At 46.8% G+C, this 26418-nt stretch overlaps 1 protein-coding gene across 1 annotated transcript in view; it reads left to right on the top strand.

Moving 5' to 3' along the window:
- Positions 1-23948, top strand: part of LOC147125043 (uncharacterized) — a 35047-nt gene extending 11099 nt beyond the window's left edge. Inside the window, exons 2-7 of the mRNA XM_086008501.1 lie at positions 14184-14252; positions 14377-14442; positions 15680-15706; positions 18035-18091; positions 19448-19595; positions 23609-23948. Coding sequence (XP_085864627.1) covers positions 14184-14252; positions 14377-14442; positions 15680-15706; positions 18035-18091; positions 19448-19595; positions 23609-23636 — 395 coding nt within the window. The 3' untranslated portion in view covers positions 23637-23948. The remainder of the gene's footprint in view (positions 1-14183; positions 14253-14376; positions 14443-15679; positions 15707-18034; positions 18092-19447; positions 19596-23608) is intronic.
- Positions 23949-26418: the final 2470 nt, after the last annotated feature.

The following is a 26418-nucleotide window of genomic DNA, read 5'->3' as shown; positions in this document are numbered from 1 at the left end:
TCGCTCTCTCTCTTCCCCCCCCGTCGCTCTCTCTCTTCCTCCCCAGTCGCTCTCTCTCTTCCCCCCCAGTCGCTCTCTCTCTTCCCCCCCAGTCGCTCTCTCTCTTCCCCCCCAGTCGCTCTCTCTCTTCCCCCCCAGTCGCTCTCTCTCTTCCCCCCCGTCGCTCTCTCTCTTCCCCCCCAGTCGCTCTCTCTCCTCCCCCCCAGTCGCTCTCTCTCTTCCCCCCCAGTCGCTCTCTCTTCCCCCCAGTCGCTCTCTCTCTTCCCCCCCCGTCGCTCTCTCTATTCCCCCCCAGTCGCTCTCTCTCTTCCCCCCCCAGTCGCTCTCTCTCTTCCCCCCCAGTCGCTCTCCCTATTCCCCCCCAGTCGCTCTCTCTCTTCCCCCAGTCGCTCTCTCTCTTCCCCCCCAGTCGCGCTCTCTCTTCCCCCCCCAGTCGCGCTCTCTCTTCCCCCCCCAGTCGCTCTCTCTCTTCCCCCCCCCCCCAGTCGCTCAGTTGCTCTCTCTCTCTCCCCCCCCCCCCCCCAGTCGCTCTCTCTCTCTCTTCCCACAACAACATGCCCTCGAAAAAGCCTCGGCACCGCCAGGCACCCCCAGCTAGTAGTTAAATAAAAAGAAAAAGGGTGGCTAAAGTAAATGTTGGTCCCTTAGAGGATGAGACCGGGAAATTAATGGTGGGAAATATGGAGATGGCAAAAACACTGAATGAATATTTTGTATCAGTCTTTACAGTAGAAGACACTAAGAATATCCCAACACTGGACAAACAGGGGGCTATAGCGGGGGGAGGAGCTAAACACGATCAAAATCACTAAGGAAGTGGTACTCGGTAAAATAATGGGACTCAAGGCGGATAAATCACCTGGACCTGATGGCTTACATCCTAGGGTCTTGAGGGAAGTGGCGGTAGGGATTGTGGATGCATTAGTAATAATTTTCCAAAACTCCCTGGACTCAGCAAAGGTCCCGGCAGACTGGAAAACTGCTAATGTAACACCCTTATTTAAAAAGGGCAGTAGATAGAAGGCTGGAAACTATAGACCGGTTAGCCTAACATCTGTGGTAGGTAAAATTTTGGAGTCCATTATTAAGGAGACAGTAACAGGACATTTGGAGTATCATAATTTAATAGGACAAAGTCAGCATGGTTTTATGAAGGGGAAGTCATGTTTGACAAATTTGCTGGAGTTCTTTGAGGAAGTAACATATAGGGTGGATAAAGGGGAACCAGTGGACGTAGTGTATTTAGACTTCCAAAAGGCATTTGACAAGGTGCCACATAAAAGATTATTGCTTAAGATAAAAAATCACGGGATTGGGGGTAATATTCTGGCATGGATAGAGGATTGGCTATCTAACAGAAGGCAGAGAGTTGGGATAAATGGTTCATTCTCAGACTGGCAATCAGCAACTAGTGGTGTTCCGCAGGGGTCAGTGCTGGGTCCCCAACTCTTTACAATCTATATTAACGATTTGGAGGAGGGGACCGAGTGTAACATATCAAAGTTTGCAGATGACATTAAGATGGGAGGCAAAGTAGTGAGTGAGGAGGACATAAAAAACCTGCAAGGGGACATAGACAGGCTAAGTAAGTGGGCAGAGATTTGGCAGATGGAATACAATTCTGGAAAGTGTGAGGTTATGCACTTTGGCAGGAAAAATCGTAGAGCAAGTTATTATCTTAATGGCAAGAAACTGGAAAGTACTGAAGTACAAAGGGATCTGGGGGTCCTGGTGCACGAAACTCAAAAGGTTAGTATGCAGGTGCAGCAAGTGATTAAGAAGGCCAATGGAATGTTGGCTTTCATTGCTAGGGGGATAGAATATAAAAATAGGGAGGTATTGCTTCAGTTGTACAAGGTATTGGTGAGACTGCACCTGGAATACTGCATACAGTTTTGGTGTCCATGCTTAAGAAAAGACATACTTGCTCTCGAGTCAGTACAAAGAAGGTTCACTCGGTTAATCCCGGGGATGAGGGGATGGACATATGAGGAGAGGTTGAGTAGATTGGGACTCTACTCATTGGAGTTCAGAAGAATGAGAGGCGATCTTATTGAAACATATAAGATTGTGAAGGGGTTGGATCGGGTGGATGCGGGGAGGATGTTCCCGATGATGGGTGAAACTAGAACTAGGGGGCATAGTCTTAGAATAAGGGGCTGCTCTTTCAAAACTGAGATGAGGAGGAACTACTTCACTCAGAGGGTGGTAGGCCCATGGAATATGCTGCCCCAAAAAGCTGTAGAAGCTACATCATTACATAAATTTAAAACAGAAATAGACAGTTTCCTAGAAGTAAAGGGAATTAAGGGTTACGGAGAGCGGGCAGGAATTTGGACATGAGTCTAGGTTCGGATCGGTCATGGCCCTGTGGGTAGCGGAGCGGGCCCAGGGGCCATGTAGCCTGATCCTGCTCCTATTTCGTGTGTCTAATTCTGTTAGATTCAGGAGATGGTTCTGTGATAGTAGATTGGCGGTTAGGATCAGATCAGCCATGATCTTATTAAATGGCGGAGCAGGCTCGAGGGGCCGATTGGCCTACTCCTGCTCCTATTTCTTATGTTCTTATGTTCTTATGCCTGCAGCACAGAATTGCAGTAATAATATGTACAGTACTAATTGGGTTGAATGCTTCTGGGGCTGAAGGCTCTTTTAGTTGTGTGAAACATATGTACATATAAATAAATTCTATGCAGTAGAGTACTGAATGTGGAAAAGCATGCTACTGTATATGCTTAGTACAGTATAATATATCCTCAGAATAGTCACCTCATTCAACCTACTCTAAACTGATAACTTCGATACGTCGGAGGAAGTGTACTCAAGGTAGCTGTGAGAATCAATGGGCTTATAATGGATATTTGTCGATACCTTATCCCCAGAAATGGAGATACGAACATACGTACATATGAATTAGGAGCAGGAGTAGGCCATTTGGCCCTTCGAGCCTGCTCCGCCATTCAATAAGATCATGGCTGATTCGATTACTCCACATTCCCGCCTACCCCCGATAACTTTTCACCCCCTTGCTTACCAAGAATCTATCTACCTCTGTCTTAAAAATATTCAAAGACTCTGCTTCCACCGCCCTCTGAGGAAGAGAGTTCCAACAACTCACGACCTTCTGTGAGAATTTTTTTTTCATCTCTGTCTTAAATGGGCGACCCCTTATTTTTAAACAGTGACCCCTAGTTCTAGATTTTCCCACAAGAGGAAATATCCTCTCCACATCCACCCTGTCCAGACCCCTCAGGATCTTATATGTTTCAATCAAGTCACCTCTTATTCTTCTAAACTCCAGCGGATACAAGCCTAGCCTGTCCAACCTGTCCTCATAAGATAACCCGCCCATTCCAGGTATTAGTCTAGTGAACCTTCTCTGAACTGCTTCCAACGCATTTACATCCTTCCTTAAATAAGGAGACCAATACTGTACACAGTACTCCAGATGTGGTCTCACCCATGCCCTGTATAACTGAAGCATAACCTCCCAACTTTTGTATTCAATTCCCCTCGCAATAAACTATTAGCTTTCCTAATTACTTGCTGTACCTGCATACTGTACTAACCTTTTGCGATTCATACACTAGGACACCCAGATCCCTCTGCATCTCAGAGCTCTGCAATCTCTCACCATTTAGATAATATGCTTTTTTATTCTTCCTGTCAAAATGGACAACTTCACATTTTCCCACATTATACTCCATTTGCCAGATCTTTGCCCACCCACTTAACTTATCTATATGCCTTTGTAGCCTCCTTATGTCCTCTTCACAATTTACTTTCCTACCTATCTTTGTGTCATCAGCAAATTAGCAACTACACCTTCGGTCCCTTCATCCAAGTCATTTATATAAATTGTAAAAAGTTGAGGGCCCAACACTGATCCCTGTGGCACACCACTCGTTACATCTTGCCAATCAGAAAATGACCCATTTATGCCTACTCTCTGTTTTCTGTTAGCTAGCCAATCTTCTATCCATGCCAATATGTTATCCCTTACACCATGAGATTTTATTTTCTGCAATAACCTTTGATGTGGCACCTTATCAAATGCCTTCTGAAAATCTAAGTACAGTACATCCCCTTTATCCACAGCACATGTTACTTCCTCAAAGAACTCCAATAAATTGGTTAAACATGATTTCCCTTGCACAAAGCCATGTTGATTCTGCCTATTTACTTTGAACTTTTCTAAGTGCCCTGCTGTAACATCTTCAATAATAGCTTCTAACATCTTCCCTATGACAGATGTTAAGCTAACTGGCCTGTAGTTTCCTGCTTTCTGTCTCCCTCCCTTTTTGAATAAAGGAGTTATATTCGCTATTTTCCAATCTAATGGAACCTTCCCCGAATCTAGGGAATTTTGGAAAATTAAATCCAACACATCAACTATCTCACGAGCCACTTCTTTTAAGACCCTAGGATGATGTCCATCAGGACCCGGGGACTTGTCAACCCGTAGCTCCAACAATTTGCTCAGTACCACTTCCCTGGTGATTATAATTTTCTTGAGTTCCTCCCTCCCTTCCATTTCCTGATTTACAGCTATTTCTGGGATGTTACTTGTATCCTCTGTAGCGAAGACCGATGCAAAATACCTGTTCAATTCAACTGCCATCTCCTTATTTTCCATTATTAATTCCCCAGACTCACTTTTTATAGGGCCAACGCTCACTTTGTTAACTCTTTTCTTTTTTAAATATATATAGAAACTCTTAGGACAGAAATTTCATTGAGCCGTGGAGGCGGAATTGGAGGCGTGTGGGGGTCTAAAATCCCGAAATCGGGGGGCACGAACCCATCCCGCCCCCAACCCGCCTCTATGCTAGTTTCAAAGGTGGTGGGTACCCGACCCATGCTGGGACCCGCCTCCCCGAGGCGGGAAGAGGATTAGTGTGTCAGGGCGAGGCTGGATCTGGACCCAAGTGCAGAGACGAGGCTTGAGGCAGGTATAAAGTTCAAACAAAGTACTTTACTTAATAAACACAAAGATACAATTACACTTTAGGAGCTCTGACAAGCAACCACTTGGCACAAAGGCTTGTCAAGACTGAGCACAGAGAAGGGGGAAAACAGAACTAATATACTACAAATCACAGGTGAAACTCATAAGCCCAATAACAGTCAATTAGGGATTTAACACAGGGGTAACCACTCATTCCCGTCCGAGCTTACTCCCGTTCGGATGGAATTCCTTATCGGCGCCTTGCCCCGAAACTCCCCTCGGGGATCGGTGCCTCACAACTTGAGCCGTCTCGAGGAAATACCCTCCGTGCTTTTTCATTCTGCGCGGAGGGGTTTCCTGTACGGGCTGCTCTTGCACACCTTCCACTTTGCCATCTTCGCCTGCCGTCCGGACACGCCGTGGCGTGCCGTTTTACCTCCGGACGGAGGCGGAGGTCCCCAATGGGGGGCTCTCTATGCGGGAGTCCTCCCTTGTTCTATCGTGGATTTGGCCTGGAGGGTGTTGCACAGAGCAGTTCCGTGCAATAGATTTTTAAATAGGTTTACGGACTCCCAGACCGCCTGTTTGTTTTGCGGTCTGGAGGAGTCCGTCTTTCACGTTTATATGGGGTGTGAGAGGTTGCAGCCCCTCTTCCACTTTTTGAGGGGGCTGCTCCTCAAATTTTGGTTGCACTTCAGTCCCACGCTCCTGATCTACGGTCACCCCGTGCGGAGGGGGGCGGGCGGGTCGGAGGACCTCCTCGTGGGCCTGCTCCTGGGCCTGGCCAAGAAAGCCATTAATTGGTCCTGGCAGCGGGCGAGCGAGGGGGTCGTCCGACCGGATTGCCTCCCCCTCTTCCGTGGCCATGTTCGCGCCCGGGTGGCCCTAGAGATGGAGCACGCGGTGTCCGCCGGCACGCTCGAGCTTTTTCGTGACCGGTGGGCGCCGCGGGGACTGGAGTGCATAATTAATCTGGACAACCAAATTTTAATTTGATTGGTGGAGGGTTGTTTAAAAGGGTCATTGGGTTTTTTTTTTTTGTTAGTTCATTTGTGAACTTGTTTTTTTGGTTGATTAAAAGAGAGGGGTAACCACTCATTCTTCCGTGGCCATGTTCGCGCCCGGGTGGCCCTAGAGATGGAGCACGCGGTGTCCGCGAGCACGCGGTGTCCGCCGGCACGCTCGAGCTTTTTCGTGACCGGTGGGCGCCGCGGGGACTGGAGTGCATAATTAATCTGGACAACCAAATTTTAATTTGATTGGTGGAGGGTTGTTTAAAAGGGTCATTGGGTTTTTTTGTTAGTTCATTTGTGAACTTGTTTTTTGGTTGATTAAAAGAGAGGGGTAACCACTCATTCTTCCGTGGCCATGTTCGCGCCCGGGTGGCCCTAGAGATGGAGCACGCGGTGTCCGCCGGCACGCTCGAGCTTTTTCGTGACCGGTGGGCGCCGCGGGGACTGGAGTGCATAATTAATCTGGACAACCAAATTTTAATTTGATTGGTGGAGGGCTGGTTAAAAGGGTTATTGGTTTTTTGTCAGTTTATTTGTGAACTTGTTTTTGGTCGAATAAAAAGAGAGGGGTAACCACTCATGAAGGTGCCACCTAGGGGTTACTAGGAGAACTAACCGGCACCCTCACATAGTGCCAATTAACTGCCTGTTAACAGGTAGTTAACAGGCAGTTTTTAGCCTAATCCCTATTTTCATTGGTGAAATGTGGGTTTCCCGACGGCTCCAAACCACGCCAAGTTAGCGAGGGGTCGAGATGTCCAGTGTTCAGGTGAGTGATGGGTGCATGAGTGCAAAAGTAAGTGTGTTTGGTGTGTGTAAAGTGTTTAAAGAAGTTTTACTTACATGTACTTACCTTTACAGCCTTCCTTCCTTCAGGTCTCGGGAGTCCCTCATCTCACTGGCGCAGAAAGCAGAATGGCCGCGAGCTGTCAAAAGTTCCAGCATTCAGCTTTCTGCTCCAGGGAGATCTTTAAATCATCCTGAGAGGAAGGAATTAACCTGGAGTACAGATTGTCAGTGAAACAGCTGTCGAACGCTGATATTTCATCTGTCAAAATGTCTTGACAGATGAAAGTCAATCTGTGACGTCACCTGTTGCCGGGTGGCCCTTAATTGGCCTGCTGAGCCCGCTGGGCGGGCTCAACAAGGTCAATCAAGTCAAAATCGCGTGAGTTGGCTAGAACTCGATGGAGGCGGGACTACAACCCTGAAAGTTGTAGCCCCGCCCCCTACCAGCCTCCTGAATGAAAATCCAGCCCTTACTATCTGTTTTTATATTTCTAGCTAGCTTTCTCTTGTACTCTAATTTTTCTCTCCTTATTAATCTTTTAGTCATTCTTTGCTGTTTTTTATATTCTGTCCAATCTTCTGACCTGCCACCCATCTTTGCGCAATTATATGCTTTTTCTTTAAGTTTAATACTATCTTTAACTTTTTTAGTTATTAACCAGGGATGGTGGGTCCTCCCCTTGGAATTTTTCTTTCTTGTTGGAATGTATACTGTGTATTTTGAAATATCCCCTTAAATGTCTGCCACTGCAACTCTATTGACCTATCCCTTAACCTAATTTGCCAGTTCACTTTAGCTAGCTCTGCTTTCATGCCCTCATAATTGCCCTTATTTAAGTTTAAAATACTAGTCTTGGACCCACGCTTCTCTCTCAAACTGAATGTAAAATTCAATCATATTCAATCATATCAGATAGAGAAGTTGAAGAAGGGAAGAGTCAGAGATGGACCATGTGAAGGTGGAGGAAGGGTGGAAATTGGAAGCAAATTTGATGACATTTTCCAGGAAACGGCACCGATACAGACAGTAATTTTTGTTTTTCAAACCTTAAAATATGAGGCTATAAATTACTGTTGTGGCGGTACCACTGGTTGTCCCTTACATTGAGACACATAATTCCCTTTAACTTACCTTACTGTATGTTTAACTTACCTTTTGGGGCCGTTGCCCTTTTAACTTACCTGTTGGGGCCATTACCCCTTTAAGGCGCGCCCTAGCGCGCTGACGTCACGTCACGTACGACGTGATGTGCGTGCGCCGGCACAGCCCGGCCTAGCGTCTTCGGCCTCAACGGCCAGCCGACGGGAGCGACGCACGGCCAGCCGACGGGAGCGACGCAATCTTCCGCTCCCGCGGCAAGCACCGGCACAGCCCGGCCTAGCGTCTTCGGCCTCAACGGCCAGCCGACGGGAGTGACGCAATCTTCCGCTCCCGCGGCAAGCACCGGCACAGCCCGGCACCCCGACTTCGGCCTCAACGGCCAGCGACGCAACGACGCGCACCACGTGACGCCCTAAGTGCGGGAAACGCGAGCAACGTGATGACGTCACAACACAAACGCGATGACGTCATCACGCTCCCCACAGGACTGCGAACTCTGTCCTCGTGGAGTCCCCGCTGGGACAAGACCTATACCACAAGTGCTCCTACAGTCAGCCATCTTACCTGCCATCTTACCTGATGTAATTAGCCTGTTCCTGTAAATAAACAACTTATTTATAGTTCGTCGAAGTCAAACTCTCTTATTTAGTGGCGATCTACACGAACCGCTACACTGTTGACAATATTTGTATGATATTCCTATATCAGCTATTTTGATGTAACTGTTCACCCATTTAAAATAAATGGCATATCTGATTGGTTCTGACAGCCTCCAGTTCTGTCCTCCAACTAATCTGATTGATTTTTAGGGAAAAAATTATTTTTATTGTGAAATGTTAACAAGCTGACTCATGGATTGATACACTGTCAGCTTCAAAGGCTGACACTTGGCATGTATGTATAAATCTGAATTTTCCTCAGATGTGATTCGTAGTAAGGGCTTGCCTCTCCATAGGCTAGACAAATTCGCTCTGATAAATCCTACTTGGGCTCTCCCATCGTACTGGAGAAATTGTAGGGACTATTAAGCCTATTCTTGGTGGTAAACCCTTATGAATTTTGTCCTGATTACTAAAAAATTTAAAAATTAAAATATATGCCTTCTCTTCTCTTCTCTTTTGCTTGAGGTGATTCATTCGATGATAGCCACCAATTCGTCTCTAGCTATGTAATAAGACCTGATCATCCTGATGGTTTTAAACCGTATAAGACCTCTCCCCCACCCAGAACTATGTTTCGGTTGGATCAACTTCTGATCAGAAATTTAATTCCAAAATATTAGTGACTTATTTAAGCCTCACAGTGTACTAGGCCGATGTAGCAGAGCCTGGTCTCCAATTGTCTTGGATCCCCTTGCCATTGGACCAAGCCCTTGCTCTGTCAAGCCCGTGTGGTAGCTGGTGTGCAACGGCCACCCCACGTTAAAAAAATTCACGCACAGGCATCTTCCACCTTTTAAAATTAAGCTCGGGACCTGGAACTTCAGGACCCTCATGGGCAACCCCAACAGCGACAGACCAGAACGCCGTACTGCTATCATTGCCCGGGAGCTCAGACTTTTCGACATAGACATCGCTGCCCTAAGTGAGACCCGGCGGGCAGGGGAAGGCCAGCTCAAGGAGCAAAGCGGTGGTTACACCTTCTTCTGGAAAGGCAAACCTGAAGAAGAACGCCGCCTCCATGGGGTAGGCTTCGCCATAAAAAATTAGCTAGTTGAATGTCTCAGAGACTCCCCTTGTGGAATAAACAAATGCTTCATGACTCTACGGCTCACGCTAGCCCGGAACCAGTGCGCTACGGTCATCGGTGCATACGCCCCAACACGGGAAGCCACAGACGAGACCAAAGAGGAATTCTACTCCAGCCTCGAACAATCCCTGTCCCGAGTCCCAACGGGCGACAAGCTGATCCTCCTTGGCGACTTCAACGCCAGAGTTGGAAAGAACACAGAACTCTGGGGAGGTGTGATCGGCAGAGAGGGGGTAGGGAAAGCCAACTCCAACGGTACCTTCCTCCTGACGAAATGCTTAGAACATGGCCTTGTCATTACCAACACCTTGTTCTGTCAGAGAGACAAGTACAAGGCTTCGTGGCAACACCCTCGCTCCAAGCACTAGCATCTGCTGGACTACGTCATCGTCCAAGCGAGTGACCGCAAGGACGTCCACATCACCCGCGCCATGACAGTAGCTGACGACTGCTGGACAGACAACCGCCTAATCCACTCTGTCATCTCCATCAATGTAGCTCCAAAACAGCGGCGGCAACAGAAGCAATGCTGCAGGAAAATCAATGCTGAAGCACCCAAAGACTCTGCTAAGAAAGCCCTACTCAGCGTGCGCCTCACAACCAACCTGACGACTCCCAGTGATTCAGAGACACAGAGTGTCCACAGCGCCTGATATGCACTCAAGGCCTCCATAACCAGCACCTGTGAAGAGACGCTTGGTCACTCGACCAGGAAACACCAAGACTGGTTCGACGAGAACAACCAGGAGATCCAGGAGCTAATAAGCCGCAAGCGCAAGGCATTCCTGATCTGGAAACAGCAACAGAACTCGAGAGCAAGAAAGCAGCTCTACAGATGCCTGAAGGCCGAGGTCCAACAAAAAACTCACAACCTAAAGAACAGATGCTGGGTGGAGAAAGCGCAGGAGATCCAGCAGCTAGCCAACAACCATGACGTGCGTGGATTCTTTAGTGCAGTCAAGACCACCTACGGCCCAAGCACCCAAGGTCCTACCCCACTGCGGGCCAAGAATGGACAGGTACTCATCAAGGACAGAGAGGCAGTCAGTGCCCGCAGGAAGGAACACTTCAAAGATCTCCTTAACCGAGACTCTGTCTTCGACGCGAGTATCCTCAACTCCATCCCACAGCATACTACCTGCCACCACCTCAGCACAACCTCAACTCGGCATGAGGTTGAAAAGGCCATCTGACAACTGAAGAACAACAAGGCCTCAGGGGCAGATGGAATCCTCGTCAAGGCGCTAAAACGTGGCGGAGAAGTACTACTGGCACGAATTCATGAACTAATTTCTCTTATTTGGAAGGAGGAGAGCATGCCAGGGGATCTCAGAGGCGCCGTAATCGTGACTATCTTCAAGAAAGGTGACAAGTCAGATTGCGGTAATTACAGAGGATTCTCCCTGCTGTCTGCCACAGGGAAAGTCATCGCACGAATCCTCCTCAATCGCCTTCTCCCAGTGGCTGAAGAGCTCCTCCTAGAGTCGCAATGCAGTTTCCGCCCATTAAGGGGCACAACGGACATGATCTTCACCCTGCGTCAACTACAAGAGAAATGCAGGGAACAGCACCAACCGCTGTACATGGCCTTCTTTGACCTCACAAAGGCCTTCAATACTGTCAACCGTGAGGGATTATGGAGTGTCCTCCTCAAATTCGGCTGCCCTCAAAAGTTTGTCACCATCCTCCGTCTGCTTCACGATGACTTGCAAGCCGTGATCCTGACCAACAGATCCACCACAGACCCAATTCACGTATGGACCGGGGTCAAGCAAGGCTGTGTCATCGCACCAACGCTCTTCTCGATCTTCCTGGCTGCAATGCTCCATCTCACCCTCAGTAAGCCCCTGGCTGGAGTGGAGCTAATCTACAGAACAAACGGGAAACTGTTCAACCTCCATCGCCTCCAGTCCAGATCCAAGGTTGTCCCATCCTCTGTCATCGAATTACAGTATGCAGACGACGTTTGCATCTGCGCACACTCTGAGGCCGAACTCCAAACCATTGTCAACACCTTCACCGAAGCGTACAAGAGTATGGGCCTTACACTAAACATCTGTAAGACAAAGGTCCTCTACCAACCTGCCCCCGCCACAAAGTACTGCTCCCTGATTATCAAAATCCAAGACAAGACCTTAGACAACGTGGTGCACTTTCCATACCTCGGGGGTCTACTGTCAACAAGGGCAGACGTAGATGACGAAGTCCAACACCACCTTCAGTGTGCCAGTGCTGCCTTCGGCCACCTGAGGAAGAGAGTGTTTGAAGACCAGGACCTCAAACCCAGCACCAAGCTCATGGTCTACAGAGCAGTGGTGATACCCTCTCTCCTGTATGCTTCAGAGACATGGACCATGTACAGCAGGCACCTCAAAGCACTGGAGAGATACCACCAACGCTGCCTCCACAAGAACTTGCAAATCCATTGGCAGGATAGACGCACCAATGTCAGTGTTCTCGCTCAGGCCAACATACCCAGCATCGAAGCTTTGACCACGCTCGATCAGCTCCGATGGACGGGACACATCGTCTGCATGCCCGATACGAGACTCCCAAAACAAGCGCTCTACTCTGAGCACCGACACGGCAAGAGAGCCCCAGGTGGGCAGAGGAAACGCTTCAAGGACACCCGCAAAGCCTCCTTGAAAAAGTGCAACAACCCCACCGACACCTGGGAATCCCTGGCCCAAGACCACACAAAGTGGAGGAGAAGCATCGGGAAGGCGCCGAACACCTCGAGTCTCTTCGCTGGGAGCAAGCGGAAGCCAAGAGCAAACAGCGGAAGGAGCGCACGTCATCCCAAGCACCCCACCCCCCCCGCCCCTTCAACCACCGTCTGCCCCACCTGTGACAGAGACTGTAGGTCCCGCATTGGACTCATCAGTCACCTGAGAACTCAATTTTAGCGTGGAAGCAAGTCATCCTCGGTTCCGAGGGACTGCCTAAGAAGACACTGTACTAATTTAGTTGTCAATGAGTATATTCAAGACTGAGATTGATAGGTTTTTGGGAACTAAGGAAATCAAGGGCTATGGGTTAGGGCATGTTAGAATGTTTTAAAATGATATCTCAGCATCCTTTTGCTTCAGTTTATTATTATAACAATGTCGCAGAAAGGGATATCTTAATTTTAATCTATATATGAACAACAGACAGTTCCAATTTCATCACATACCACGGTAAGAGATAAGATATAGTCTAGGCCCTTTCTGTACTATAAACAAAGCTTGTAGCACAGAGGCAAAGGCTGAAAAGATTATAAGCTGGGTAAACACCTAAAAATGCAGCCTCAGCTAAATGTGCAAGCTATATATTATGTATCTATGTATTACGTAAGCACAGGCCAAGGTTGTATTATAGTATAAGAATAGAACCAGGTCCCCTTTAAGACAGTGTTCTCGAGGGTCAGGAGCAATGCAGCCGCGTGGAGGGCCTGGAGGGCAGGAGCTGGTCACTCCAGGACTTGTGTTCCTCTCTGACATCAGAGAGCGTGCTCGGAGGTAATTTGGAGCTTGGGAACCAGGTTGTATTATTTACCTGTCATTTAATATAAATGGAAGACCAAGTCAGTCACTGTAATAAAGCTTGTTATTATAAAAACCACTCACGCATGAATCATAAGCGGAGTTATATTCGCCAGACTAACAACCCTTTGATGCAACGGTAACCACTAAGAAATCTGCTAACAGCGCGGGAAAGTGGAGTTGATGTAGAAGTTCAGCCATGATCTTATTGAATGGTGGAGCAGGCTTGAGGGGCCGTATGGCCTACTCCTGCTCTTATTTCTTATGTTTTTTCTCAGAATCACTTGAATCAAATGGGACTTAACTCTTTAAGGGTATTTTTGTTCATTTTATGTTTATAAAAGGGATTTTAGTGTTAGGGAAAGGAACATTTTCCATTTCAAGAACGCCATGTCAGCATCAAGCACGTCTGGATAATAACCTTTCCGCGGCACCAGCAGCCTTGCAGTACTTCACCGAAAAAGCTCGGACAGGGTGTCAACAGACTGTTCCACTGTGGCTCCATCAAAGTTGATTCTGATCGCGTGCTCGCCTGTGTCCATGTGTGTATCTTGAGACAGCTTCACTGGATAGGCCAGTACTGCTGAGGCCAACTGTGGTATCCCTAACGTCACCCTGGCTAAGATCCACTAACTCAGCCACAGAGGATCAAACCTTTGATCTTAAGGCCATGAGCTCTGGAATTCCCTATCTAAACCGCTCTACCTCTCTTTCCTCCTTTAAGATGCTCCTTAAAACCTACCTCTTTGACCAAGCTTTTGGTCATTTACCCTAATATCTCCTTATGTGGCTCGGTGTCAGATTTTGTTTGATAACGCTCCTGTGAAGCCCTTTGGGACGTTTTACTGCATTAAAGGTGCTATATAAATTCAAGTTGTCATTGTTGTTGGTCTGTATGGTGTAGTACCAAACTCAACACCAAATTATAGCGTTTTTTCAATTATGCAGTCGCTAATGAGTACCTGTCTATAGACAAACATCATAGCAATCTGTTTTATTAGTTGCTCCTGTGCTCGTTGAATAGGCCCTTATTTCATTCCACTTTCTTTTTTTCCTAGCTGCAAATGTTCTTACTTCCATAAGAAATGAAATACACAACTTTCTGAAAAATAATTTTAAGACTAAAAGTAAGTTCTTACTTTTGCATTTCTACCTTTCATAAAAATATTATTGATAACACTTATTTTTAATCTTTGTTTCAGTTGTTAATTTACCTGTTCTCATTTTCATTTTGATAAATAACGCCTGCAGAGAGGACCACCATCACGGCAGTGGCGAGGCGATATGCACAGCTCACTCAGAACCCTGTTACACCAGGTCTGTTCTTGTTCACTTGTTATTGTTGTTTATGGAGTGTCTAACCGGATAAACTGTAAAATGATTTGATGGGACAGTACAATGGTGTTGAGGGTTAGGGCACTGACATTTAGAGCCATGGAGTGAAGGCAGTTCCTAGTTTGAGCTGCACTGAGCAAGGAGGCATCTCCTTGCAGTGGAAGTGGGAATATTGGAGGGGAGAGTCAGTGCCTTCTGCTGGCTGACTGCAAGGTTCCAATTGGCAGTGCTCTGGGAGTGGCTCACCTGCCCACCCTATCTGCAGCAGTTGTGGCAAGGCCAGGCAGAGAATAGAGAATAATAGAAACATAGAAGATAGGAGCAGGACTAGGCCATTCGGCCCCTCGAGTCTGCTCCGCCATTCAATGCGATCATGGCTGATCATCCAAGTTCAGTACCCGGTACTTGCTTTCTCCCCATACCCTTGATCCCTTTAGCCTTAAAAAATATATCCAACTCCTTCTTGAATATATTTAATGAATTGGCCTCTACTGCCTTCTGTGGTAGAGAATTCCACAGGTTCACCACTCTCTGGGTGAAGAAATTCCTCCTAATTTCTGTCCTAAAAGGCCTACCCCTTATCCTTAGACTGTGACCCCTGGTTCTGGATTCCCCGATTTATCAGTAGAAAAAAGTACCTAAAAAGTGACAATGCCGCTGCCACATTGTGCCTATGAGTGGCATGATATGGCTTTGCATTTGTGATGTTCACACACTGAGCTAACAATCTCAATCCAAACCTACTCTACTCACCAAATTTACGCGGAACCCACTCGAACCATCTTAACCTAACCAAAACATTCTTCCATCCTAACCTAACCAGACCCTATTACTTTCCTAATCGAACCAAAAGCCGCTATCGGGGAGAAGGTGTTGATTGGAAGCCAAGCGTTCCCCAAAGGAAATGAGGGAGTATCATAGGGTAACACCCAGCACTAGTTATAGAGAGCAATGACACAGGTCCCGAGAAAAGATCGCTGTGTACTCTCCCAATTAGGCTAAGGAATGCAGACCAGGAAAACTTTAAGAGGGAAAGGAGAAAATATCCTTAAAACTCACAAAAATATATAATGATTGTAATTAATGTAATTACCAAGAAACGTTGTGGAAGTACATTATCATAATACTGTTCACTTGTAAATGTGGTGTAGTGGGTGCTCAGAGGTGTGAATAATACTAAAGATTTCTCACAATCCTCCACTATATTTTCTTATTTTAGGTCAACTGTGTAACTGTGCCAATAATGGTAAGTAATCAGAATATATTAATTTGTACTTAGTAGGCAGCCAAACCTATCTAAATCCCTCTCTTTCTACCCTAATCTAAACAGAACCCAATCTAACCAATGTAATGTAATCTAACCAGAGCCCAGCCTGACCAACTAATCTGTTGTCAGGAAATCACTAGAGTCTACAATTAAGGATAGAGTGACTGAACACTTTGAAAATTTTCAGCTGATCAGAGAGAGCCAGCATGGATTTGTAAAGGGTAGGTCATGCCTGATGAACCTGCTTGAATTTTTTGAAGAGGTGACTAAAGTAGTGAACTGGGGAATGTCTATGAATGTTGTTTATAAGGACTTCCAGAAGGCATTTGATAAAGTCCCTTATAAGAGACTGTTAGCTAAAGTTGAAGCTCATGGAATTGAAGGCAATTTATTGACCTGGTTAAGAAATTGGCTGAGCGGCAGGAGACAGAGAATAGGGGTAATGGGCAGTTACTCTAATTGGCAGGATGTGACTAGTGATGTCCCACAGTGATCTGTGTTGGGGCCTCAACTATTCACTGTATTTATTAATGACGTAGATGATGAGATAGAAAGCCACATATCCAAGTTTGTCGATGACACAAACACAGGCGGCATTGCAAGCAGTGCAGATGGAAGCATAAAGTTACAAAGAGATATTAATAAATTAAGCGAATGAGCAAAACTGTGGCAAATGGATTTCAATGTAGGCAAACGTGAGGTCATCTACTTTGGACCTAAGAAGAATAGATCAGAGTACTTTCTAAATGTTGAAAAGCTAGAAACAGTGGAGGTCCAAAGAGACTTGAGGGTCCATATAATAGATCATTAAAATGTCATGGACAGGTACAGAAAATAATTTAAAAGGCTAATGGAATGCTGGCCTTTATATCTAGAGGACTAGAATACAAGAGGGTAGAAGTTATGCTACATTTATACAACATCCTGGTTAGACCACACCTGGAGTGATGTGAGCAGTTCTGGGCACCGCACCGTAGGAAGGATATACAGGAAACTTTGGTTTATCCGGAGGTTATATGTCCGGAATACTCGATCTAACGGCAAAAATCAGGAGCCATTTTCTATAAGTTTTTTCAGTTCTCGTTGCTTTTTTTCTCCCAGTCAGGCACTGCAAGGTCTGTAGCTATAGCAACAGCTTCAGCTAGAGACGCTTGCAGCTGCAGCCGACTGTTTTGAAGCTGTTGCTAAGCAACAGGGTTTGTTGATTCACACGGAGCTTTTCAGTTCCGTATCTCTCAACATTAACGCTGGTATGTCCGGCACTTTTGATGGTACGGCACCAGCTCGGTCCCGTCAGTGCCGGATATCAGAAAGTTTCCTGTATTGGCCTTGGAAGGAACACAACAAAGATTTACCAGAATGATACCTGGACTCCAAGGGTTAAATTACGAGGTGAGATTACATAAATTAGGGTTGTATTCCTTGGAATTTAGAAGGTTAAGGGGTGATTTGATCGAAGTTTTCAAGATATTAAGGGGAACTGATAGGGTAGATAGAGAGAAACTATTTCCGCCAATTGGGGAGTCTAGGACTAGGGGGCATTGTCTAAAAATTAGAGCCAGGCCTTTCAGGAGTGAAGTTAGGAAACACAAAGGGTGGTAGAAGTTTGGAACTCTCTTTCACCAATGACAATTGATACTAGGTCAATTGTTAATTTTAAACCTGAGATTGATAGATTTTTGTTAACCAATGGTATTAAGGGATATGGGGGAAAGGCCGGTAAATGGAGCTAGGTTGCAGATCAGCCATGATCTCATTGAATGGTGGAACAGGCTCGAGGAGCTATATGGCCTATTCCTGTTCATATACTCCTATACTCTACCCAGAACCCTCTCTAACCATCATAACCTAACTATAAGTCTCTCCAGTTCTATGTCTAACCAGAACCACTCTAATCTACTCCAAACCCTCGGTAACCATCCTAACCTATGCTTTCCTTACATAAGGAACGCTTTAGAAATAAGTTGTTATAACCTGATCAGAACCTTCTTTCATTCTAAACTATCCAACCTCACTTTAACCATGCTAACCTAACCAAAACTTTTCCTCATTGTAACCTAGCCAGAACCATCTCTAACTGGCCAATCTATTCAGAACTGAATCTGACATCGGGGCAAAATTCTTTTAAATATACAATTTGCAGCAGAAATGACCTTTACATTTTGGTGATTTGTAACATGCAACGAATTTTTTACACAAATCTTGTGAATGTTTGAGAGGCTGAAAATAAAGACCCTGTGAGGAATGTTGAGTCTTCAAAATGTATGAAAACAGCCATTTTCTAAAGCTAGTTTTTCATTCTTGCAGTGCGTTTAGTTCACTGTGGTACGTGTGAGACAAGGGATGTAGCCTGTCCATCTGAAAGTAAGTCTGTCCAAAGAAACACTTCAAACACAACATAAAACATTTAACTCAGCTGTATCCTATAAGCTCTGACTTTATCATTTCCTTCTCTGTAGCCAAATGTTTTACTAATTTCTCCTCTCTGTAAGTCTTCTTGTAATCAGCACCATTCCTTCACTGGATGGAGTGTTCCCTAGCCTCGGGGCAGTACCATCTTGTAACTGGATGCTAGGAGCTGAGTCAGAGTGGGCCAGGTGGCATCTGCAGATTCTCCCTCCTCCTAGTGAGGAAGAAACCAACTTGTCACATTCCCCAGCTCCACTGTTCAGTCTTTTTCTAACTCTTTATGTGTGGTTGTCCTCTGTACAGAGGAGCATTTTAGATGACCATTTCAATCATCTAAAAACCTGGGGGAGAAATTCATTGTAGCCCCATTTGGGGCGCTAAAACTTCGAAAGCTAAAAGATTAGTGCCAGGCATTAATGATGATAGGCTCCCGCGAAATTCAGTTGTAGCACTCCAAGAGGGAAGTGGAGCGCTAAATCAAGCATTAACCACTTCTCTTAGGGCGCTAATGTCGGAGAGCGGGGCAGTACCGGCAGAGCGCAAGACAATCTGCAGCGCATTCCAGACGGCACTCTTCAATCACAGAGGCTGCTTCCTTCGCTTAAAGGGAAGGGACAATACTGCACCAGAAGCTATTTGTCGGCACTGCAGTCTTGCAAGGCGACTGCCAATACAGCCCCAAACACTGTCACGAAGTGGTGGGCTTGGACATCCTGCAGCGATGAAAGAGTGAAAACTTTGTGCAGGCACCAGACTGGTACAAATAATAACAGTTCAGCGATCTGAAAAGCATTCCCTTTAATTACTGCTCCCGAAGCGGCCATCTGACTTCAGAATGACTCCTCTTGCTGGCGTTGTCAGCGCGAGGCAATAATGCAGGGGGCGAAAGTCAATTTCACATCCGGGGGCGGTAACGGGGCATTGCACACTTGATGACATCACGATCTACGGGGCGTTAGAGACCGAAGCCGAGTGTTAGCGCCAGCGCAAAACCGCCAGGGAAGTTTGCAGGCATCGCTGAATTCCCCACGCCTGGTCGGCAACCCCTTAGCACCCCGTTACCGCCCCCTGCAGGCGCAAAGCAGCCAAATTTCTAGCCCTTGGTATCTAAATCTTTTATGGGGAAACAGTAGATGAAAACTAGTAATGTAATGCACCTACAGGACAGATAGTTGTTCAGTGATTTCATTAGTTTAACAGTAATCAGGTCCATTGGTCTTTGAACGATATTAATTCGAGCCTATCAAACAAAGCTATAATATTCTATCAATGGGTGAAAGCTGTGACAGTCATTCCCTCTGAATATCATAGCATATCACAGAACAAAGCGAGGAATAGCTTTTACAGTTGGAAAAGTCAAATTGAACATGTTCGCTCAATCGAAAATCATGATGCCCCGATCAGTGCTATACTCTATTCCTGCGGTCATCGTCATTGTTGGTTTCCTCTGCTTCCTTACGTAAGTAACATACATGATACTCTTTACAGTTTAACCTGTTCAATGTGAGATATTTAATTTGCTTATATATTAGTTCATCTCCTGTGACATTGCTTGTGGTAAATTGGAGGAAACTCTACCTGATAACAGTAAAAGTGCTATAACATACAACACATAGGCCTAGAAATTCAGTTAGGGGCGCCCAGCTCGCCTGGGCGGCGGAATTACCGCTGCGCGCGGAGCCACTTGCGCCAGCGGGAAATTCAGTTTCAGCGCCCCAAGTTGAAGCCGGCCGCTAAACAAGGGTTTCGGCGCCCCACTTGGGGCGCTGAAACTGAATATCGGCGTGTAAAGTGCCGCAGCGCCACCCGCTGCGGCACGGCAGCCTGCGGTACTGCAGGCCTTCCTCTAATTCTTAAGGGGGAGGTGCCTGCAACAGCGCGATCCCCGCTCGCGAGTGCCGGCAAATGAGCCCGGCACCAAGGAGAAGTGCCGGGCTCTCTGGAAACAGCCGGCAATGCCGCGACGGGGGGGTGTAGGAGGCCGGGGAAGGAGGTGCGGGCAGGCGGCCGCCGAAAAAGTGGCCGGCCACACCTCCACCTTAAATCGCCCCAGTACCGGCACAGGTAGGCCCCGTGTACCGGTTGCTGTTTGCGGCCGGCGCGGACGAGGCGGCAGCAACCAAATATGGCCAGCGGGGCGCTGCGCACACCGATGACGTCATCGGTGGCGGCGCAGCGCTAATGGTTAACGCCGCCATTAGCGCCCCGCTAAATATCGCGGTAGGTTTGCACAGTGGCGCAAAAGCCCTCTTTGGGCGCAAACTGGTGGCGCAGGCCACTGAATTTCTAGGCCATAATGTATAATATAATAAGGGGAGTGTCTGTGTCTTGGTAGTTCCACTTCTAATAGGGAAAGAGACTTTGAGGAAAGTGGCCTGATGCCAAAGTGAAGTTGTGTTTAAAGTGGCCAGTCCTTTAAGGCCACAAAGTCTAACTGGACTAGAGCAGAAATCTGATTTTCTACTTGCTCATCTAATCCCTTTGGGGAGGTGCTGTGATTAAATACATCCTGAGGTCCATTAGAGGCTATTTGCTGTTGTTTAGGGAATTTTTAGCTCTAAATTAGCGACTGCGTATAAATAGTCTTCTTTCCCTTGGGAAGTGTTTGGATTATGAAGGTCAGAAGAAAGCAGCAGCAAATTACTGGCTTCTTTTCCTTTTTTAACATTGGTTTTTCAAGATGTGACATTAAAGGAAATTTCCCTATCAAGTGATTTATTGCTGTTTTATGAACTATGGGGATGAAATTGGGTGCCTTTGCGTCTCCTGTTAGTGCCCCCGGGGGCGCAAATAGCTTTGCGACCGGGCATGACGCTGACATATATTCGGTGGGAGTTTTGCAGCAGCGCTACGATGTTGCGCCCCGATCTCCTTTGCCCCAGTAGCGCCCTGGACCCGAAATTGACCCGCCCCCTACAGCAGCGCTGGTCGAAAACACCGACAGCTGCAGGAGGCGTGCATCGGGCAGCCAGCCACTTCAGGGGTGATGATTAAAGGCGAGGTGGCCGAGGTAAGTATAAAAAACCTTACCTTTCCTGTTCTAGTTTTTTTTGCGGGTTCCTGCCCACGATCGATCAGCCCGGCACTCTGCTTGAGCGCCGGACTGATTGTGTGGGATCGTGGCTGCCTTGGTGGCCCAGGTAGGTACTTTTTAAATGGCAGAGCCTGCAGCGATGGCCCTTCCCTTTAAGGGAGGGAAGGAACCTTTGAATGCGGCAGCGCTGCCCGGCCCAGTGGGCAGCGCTGCTGAAGCCTCCACCCCGCCTGCTGCCGATTTGCGCTCCAAGAAGGAAGTGGAGCGCTTGATTTAGCACTCCACTTCCCTCTTGGGGCACTAAAACTCAATTTCACAGTCGCTGGCACTAGAGTTCGTGCCCAGGCGATGTTAGTGCCCCAAAATGGTCGATACCGAATTTCCCCCCTATAATATTTGGCATATATCAGCTGCAACATACGCTTCGCATTTGTAAAACTTTGACTGCAATACTTTTATATATGTCTAGATAGGTATATTCTTAAAGATATTTCACCTTGCCTTCCTCCTTTCTCTTGTTTCCCAATGATGCTATGTAGCACAATCACTGAGTGGTTGAACTGGTATGTTCCCACACCTGTGGGCATGCTATTATAAAACCTGGCCAATGGGAGTGTGTGGGAGCAGTCCAGGATGAGTTTCCCTCCTATTGCCCATTCGGAAAATCGTGGTCTCCATTTAACAGTCCTGTATCCGACCTCTTAATGGCATTGGAACTCCCAATAGACTGGGTTAATGTACCACCCCCAACATGGGTATTTTTATTAACAAGATACTGTGTATTGTTTGATTATAGTCCTATCTTACCAGCAACAGAATACTTAAGTGTAAATTAGGGCAAGTAAGTTACTCTATCATATATCCCAAATAGATTTTTTCTTATTTGACAGTGAGTAGGTATTTCTTCTTTTCAAGTCCTTCTTGGTCTTCTTACATCCCACTCCATCCTCTGCTGAGATTATGAGCACGTGATCTCTTTGTGGACTTTCACCAATCCTCAGTTGAAACTGTTACATGAAAACAGCCCAAAGTTAACAGCCTCCCTATAGAGAAATGCTTGGTCTCCACTCTATACCTATAATGGTGAGATCAAGATCAATAACTCTGCAGCTGGAAGAGCATTAGGCACAGGCCCTCATACTATCACTGCATCATACACTGTTTTGGGACTGCAGCTCTGTGTTGCTTTTTGCTTCTATTTATTGAAATCGCCTCTTGCTTTTAAATATTTTAGGTACTTTCTCTACTCTTGCAAATCCCTTTCCCAATCTATATGCCTTCTCCCCAAAAGAAGATGAACAGCACCCTGTTCCTATACCTCTGCCAGTGTGGCTCAATAACTAGATATGAAGAAGTGCAGTCTGGGGTAACTTGCTTTCCAATTTCCATTCCCTTTCCCCATGACAAAACACCTGGCATAAGAACATAAAAACTTAAGAAAGCACTTGATCTCTTTGTGGACTTCCACCAATCCTCAATTGAAACTGTTACATGAAAGCAGCCCAAAGATAACAGCCTCCCTATAGAGAAATGCTTGGTCTCCACTCTATACCCTATGATGGTGAGATCAAGATCAATGAGATCAGGAGTCGGCCATTTGGCCCCTCGAGCCTGCTCCGCCATTCAGTAAGATCATGGGTCGATTGGGCTTATACTCGCTGGAGTTTAGAAGAATGAGATGGGATCTCATTGAAACTTATAAAATTCTAACAGGACTAGACAGACTAGATGCAGGAAGGATGTTCCCGATGGCGGGGGAGTCCAGAACCAGGGGTCACAGTCTAAGGATAAGGGGTAAGCCATTTAGGACAGAGATGAGGAGGAATTTCTTCACCCAGAGAGTGGTGAACCTGTGGAATTCTCTACCACAGAAGGCAGTTGAGGTCAATTCATTAAATATATTCAAGAAGGAGTTAGATATATTTCTTAAGGCTAAAGGGATCAAGGGATATGGGGAGAAGGCAGGGACAGGGTACTGAGTTTGGATGATCAGCCATGATCTCATTGAATGGCGGAGCAGGCTCGAGGGGCTGAATGGCCTACTCCTGCTCCTATCTTCTATGTTTCTATGGCTAATCTTCTACCTCAATTCCACCTTCCCGCCCTATCCCCGTATACCTTGATTCCCTTAATATCCAAAAATCTATCACTCTCTGTCTTGAATATACTCAATGACTGAGCATCCACAGCCCTCTGGGGTACAGAATTCCAAAGATTCACCACCCTCTGAGTGAAGAAATTTCTCCTCATCTCAGCCCCTTATTCTGAGAATGTGACCTCCTAGTTCTAGACTCCCCTACCACAGGAAACATCTGCTCTACTCTGCACCTCTTCCCAATTGTAGTCTCAAATTAATTTAGTTAATATCCTCAACAATTTATCTTGGACTCTTTTAAATTACTTAGTTTAAACAAGTATCTTCCATTTGCTTTTTTTAGATTTTATTGTGATGTTCCTCACCACTGACCGATGAACTGAAATCTTCATCAGATAATTAACACTCTTCAGAGTATGTCAGATGTATCACTTCTGAACTTACAAATGTAAATAGAAACTCCCATTATGCATCGTAAGTGTCTAAAATGATGCTTAGCTCAAGACAGGTGACACTGTCTGAAGAGATATTTGACACCCTGGTATTAGAGGAAACTTTCAGCACATCTGGGACTGCCAGCAAAGAAATAACCCAACATGCCATAAAAAATCAAAACTTTTGTGAATTCAAGAAAAGGACGAAATATATATGTGTGAAAATCTATAATTTAATAAAATGTTTATCTTGGAAATGGTTCACTGCTAAGGCTCTTTTTCACAATCAAACATAATGGCCAGAATTTTCCTGTTACCGAGCGTCTGAGTTTGGGGCGGGACAGCAGTAAGCATCGGGGAAATTGCCAGCACGTTGGGAACCGGCCGTCATCCCACCGGCTTCCGCATTTAACTCGGGCGCCATGGACCCGATAGGGAGAGGCAGGCAACCTCATTCAAGTAATTAACTTGTTGAGAGACCCTTAAGAGGGTTTTTAACAGCAGTTTTTGGCTTTAACTTCAGGAGCACGGGTTTCACCTCGGGAACCTTGCCTGGGATCTCGCAGTCGGCCACCGCCAGATGTATCACCCAGGTGACTGATGCCACGTTTGACAAGTTAGCCAATTATGTCAACTTTGCCACTGATGAAGCCAGTGTTACTGAGTGGGTGCTCGGCTTTGCGGCTCTGGCTGGCTTCCTACGGGTGCAGGGCATCATCGACTGCACACATGTGGCCATCAGGACACCCCATCATCACCCAGGAGTGTTTGTGAACTGCAAGGGCTTCCACTCCCTCAATGTGCAGCTCGTCTGCAACCATAAGAAAATCATCATGCATGTGTGCGCTAGATTCCCTGGCAGCTGTCATGACTCTTTTGTGCTGCGCCTGGCCACCCTCCCTCAGCTCTTCGTACTGATAGACTTACTAGCTGGCTATCCACAAGGGCTATCCACTGAAGACGTGGCTCATGACACCCTTGAGGATGCCAAGTACTGAGGTCCAGGAACGTTATAATGAGAGCCATATGTCCACCAGATGTATCATAGAGCAAACAAGCATGTTGAAGATGTGCTTCAGATGCCTTGACAGATCTGGAGGGGCCCTTCAGTACATACCAGTCAGGGTCTCCAGAATCATCGCTGTTTGCTGCGAGCTGCACAACATAGCACATAAGCGAGGATTGGAGCTGCAGAAAGAGCAAGGTGCAGAGCGCACAGCCTCTTCAAAGGAGGAGGAGCAGGTGGAAGACGAGAAGGAGGAGAAACCTGAGGTGGAGATGGCACCAGCAGCGCTCACATTGCTGCCTGGGAGGCTGGGGGTGGTTTCATCATGGTCAGATTTGCTTAACTTGCTCCAATGCACCCATATGGCTGCCACATGCTGTACTAAGTTCCCCCTCACCCCACGCCAACAGCACCATAAAACATCCCTACAATGACTAAGCCATTCCTGTCACCCAAACCCTCATTGCTCGAAGTTAAGTAATGTCTCACCGTTCACTCCAAGTGACAAGGCCACTTCCAGGTAGCAGGCAAAAAATGGACAAGACCAGAAAGTGGGGCAAAGAAATACATTTATCTGTTCATAAAAATAACTGAAACTTAACACTAACATTTGCTCATACACCTATGTGCATACCCTAATGCATCTAGGATTGTGTCTTTTTTCTTTTCCGAATGCTTCTATGAGGTGCAGCCCCTGTGGCTTCAACAGAGGTAGAGCAGGCTGCTCACTTCCCTGCTGCGACTGGTTAGACACTTTTGGCTTTTGGAACCTGTGAGAACCCCGCCAAAGACTGCTCCGCCTGCAACTTTGCAGTGGCAGACTCAGCCATCGGGATCCAAGGAAGTATGTGGGACTCTGACTGAGGGGGAGGCAATGAGGAGAAATGGGAGTGCTTTGAGAAGAGCCCCCACTTCCATGTCCCCTCTCACCATCATCCCTCTCATGGGCCACCTGTAGTTCCCTGCTAGCAAGTTGATGGTGAGCACCTTGCTGCACAGCAGTGGGGTGATGAACGCCCAAGTCTACGTTTATATCCCTCTTAGAGATGAGGTCTATGAGTGCCTGCCATCTGTTGTCCACAGCAAGCATGTGCTTATGTGACTGGCGCATTTGCTCCTGCATGCAGGTGGCCATCCTTTCCATGGAACAGCATATCGTCACCATCGCCTGCTGGAGATGGATTCCTCCATTCTCTGCACATTTGCAGACATTATGGCTGCAAAAGCTGCCAGAGCTTCATGCAATTGTTGCTGCCCCTCCAAGATAACCCTCTTTCCTGATGCCCCCTTAGGCTCAGGGAAGACGACCTCCCTGCCTGCTCTCACTGCCTGCACCAGAACATCAAGGAATGCATCGCTAAATCTTGGTGCGGCCCTTTGCCTTTGTGTATCCATGAGCGACACTTTTATCACCTTTGTAATAGTAGCCAGAGCTCTGGAAATCACCTCCACACTCCTTCATCAACCTTCAAATGAGATGTGTGCAAGGCTGCTTGAAATATCGGTGCTGGAAACAAGTCATCGATGAAGTCATCAGTCCCACTCCATTTAATTGGGCCGGGAAACGCGCATGACTGGTTTAATTGAGGCCATTACATAAAAGTCGCTCTGAACAACGCACTGCTCACAACACGGCATTCCCCAACCGCTACGCGCACCGCACGCGCAAAACACGACTCCAAGGTAAAGATTCCAGCCAACATGTCTGGATGC

The sequence above is a fragment of the Somniosus microcephalus genome, chromosome 1 (genome assembly GCF_052327205.1).
Source record: "Somniosus microcephalus isolate GS21.2 chromosome 1, FLI_Smic_1.0, whole genome shotgun sequence".
NCBI lineage: Eukaryota > Metazoa > Chordata > Chondrichthyes > Squaliformes > Somniosidae > Somniosus > Somniosus microcephalus.
This window is presented reverse-complemented; position numbering and strand designations above follow the sequence as displayed.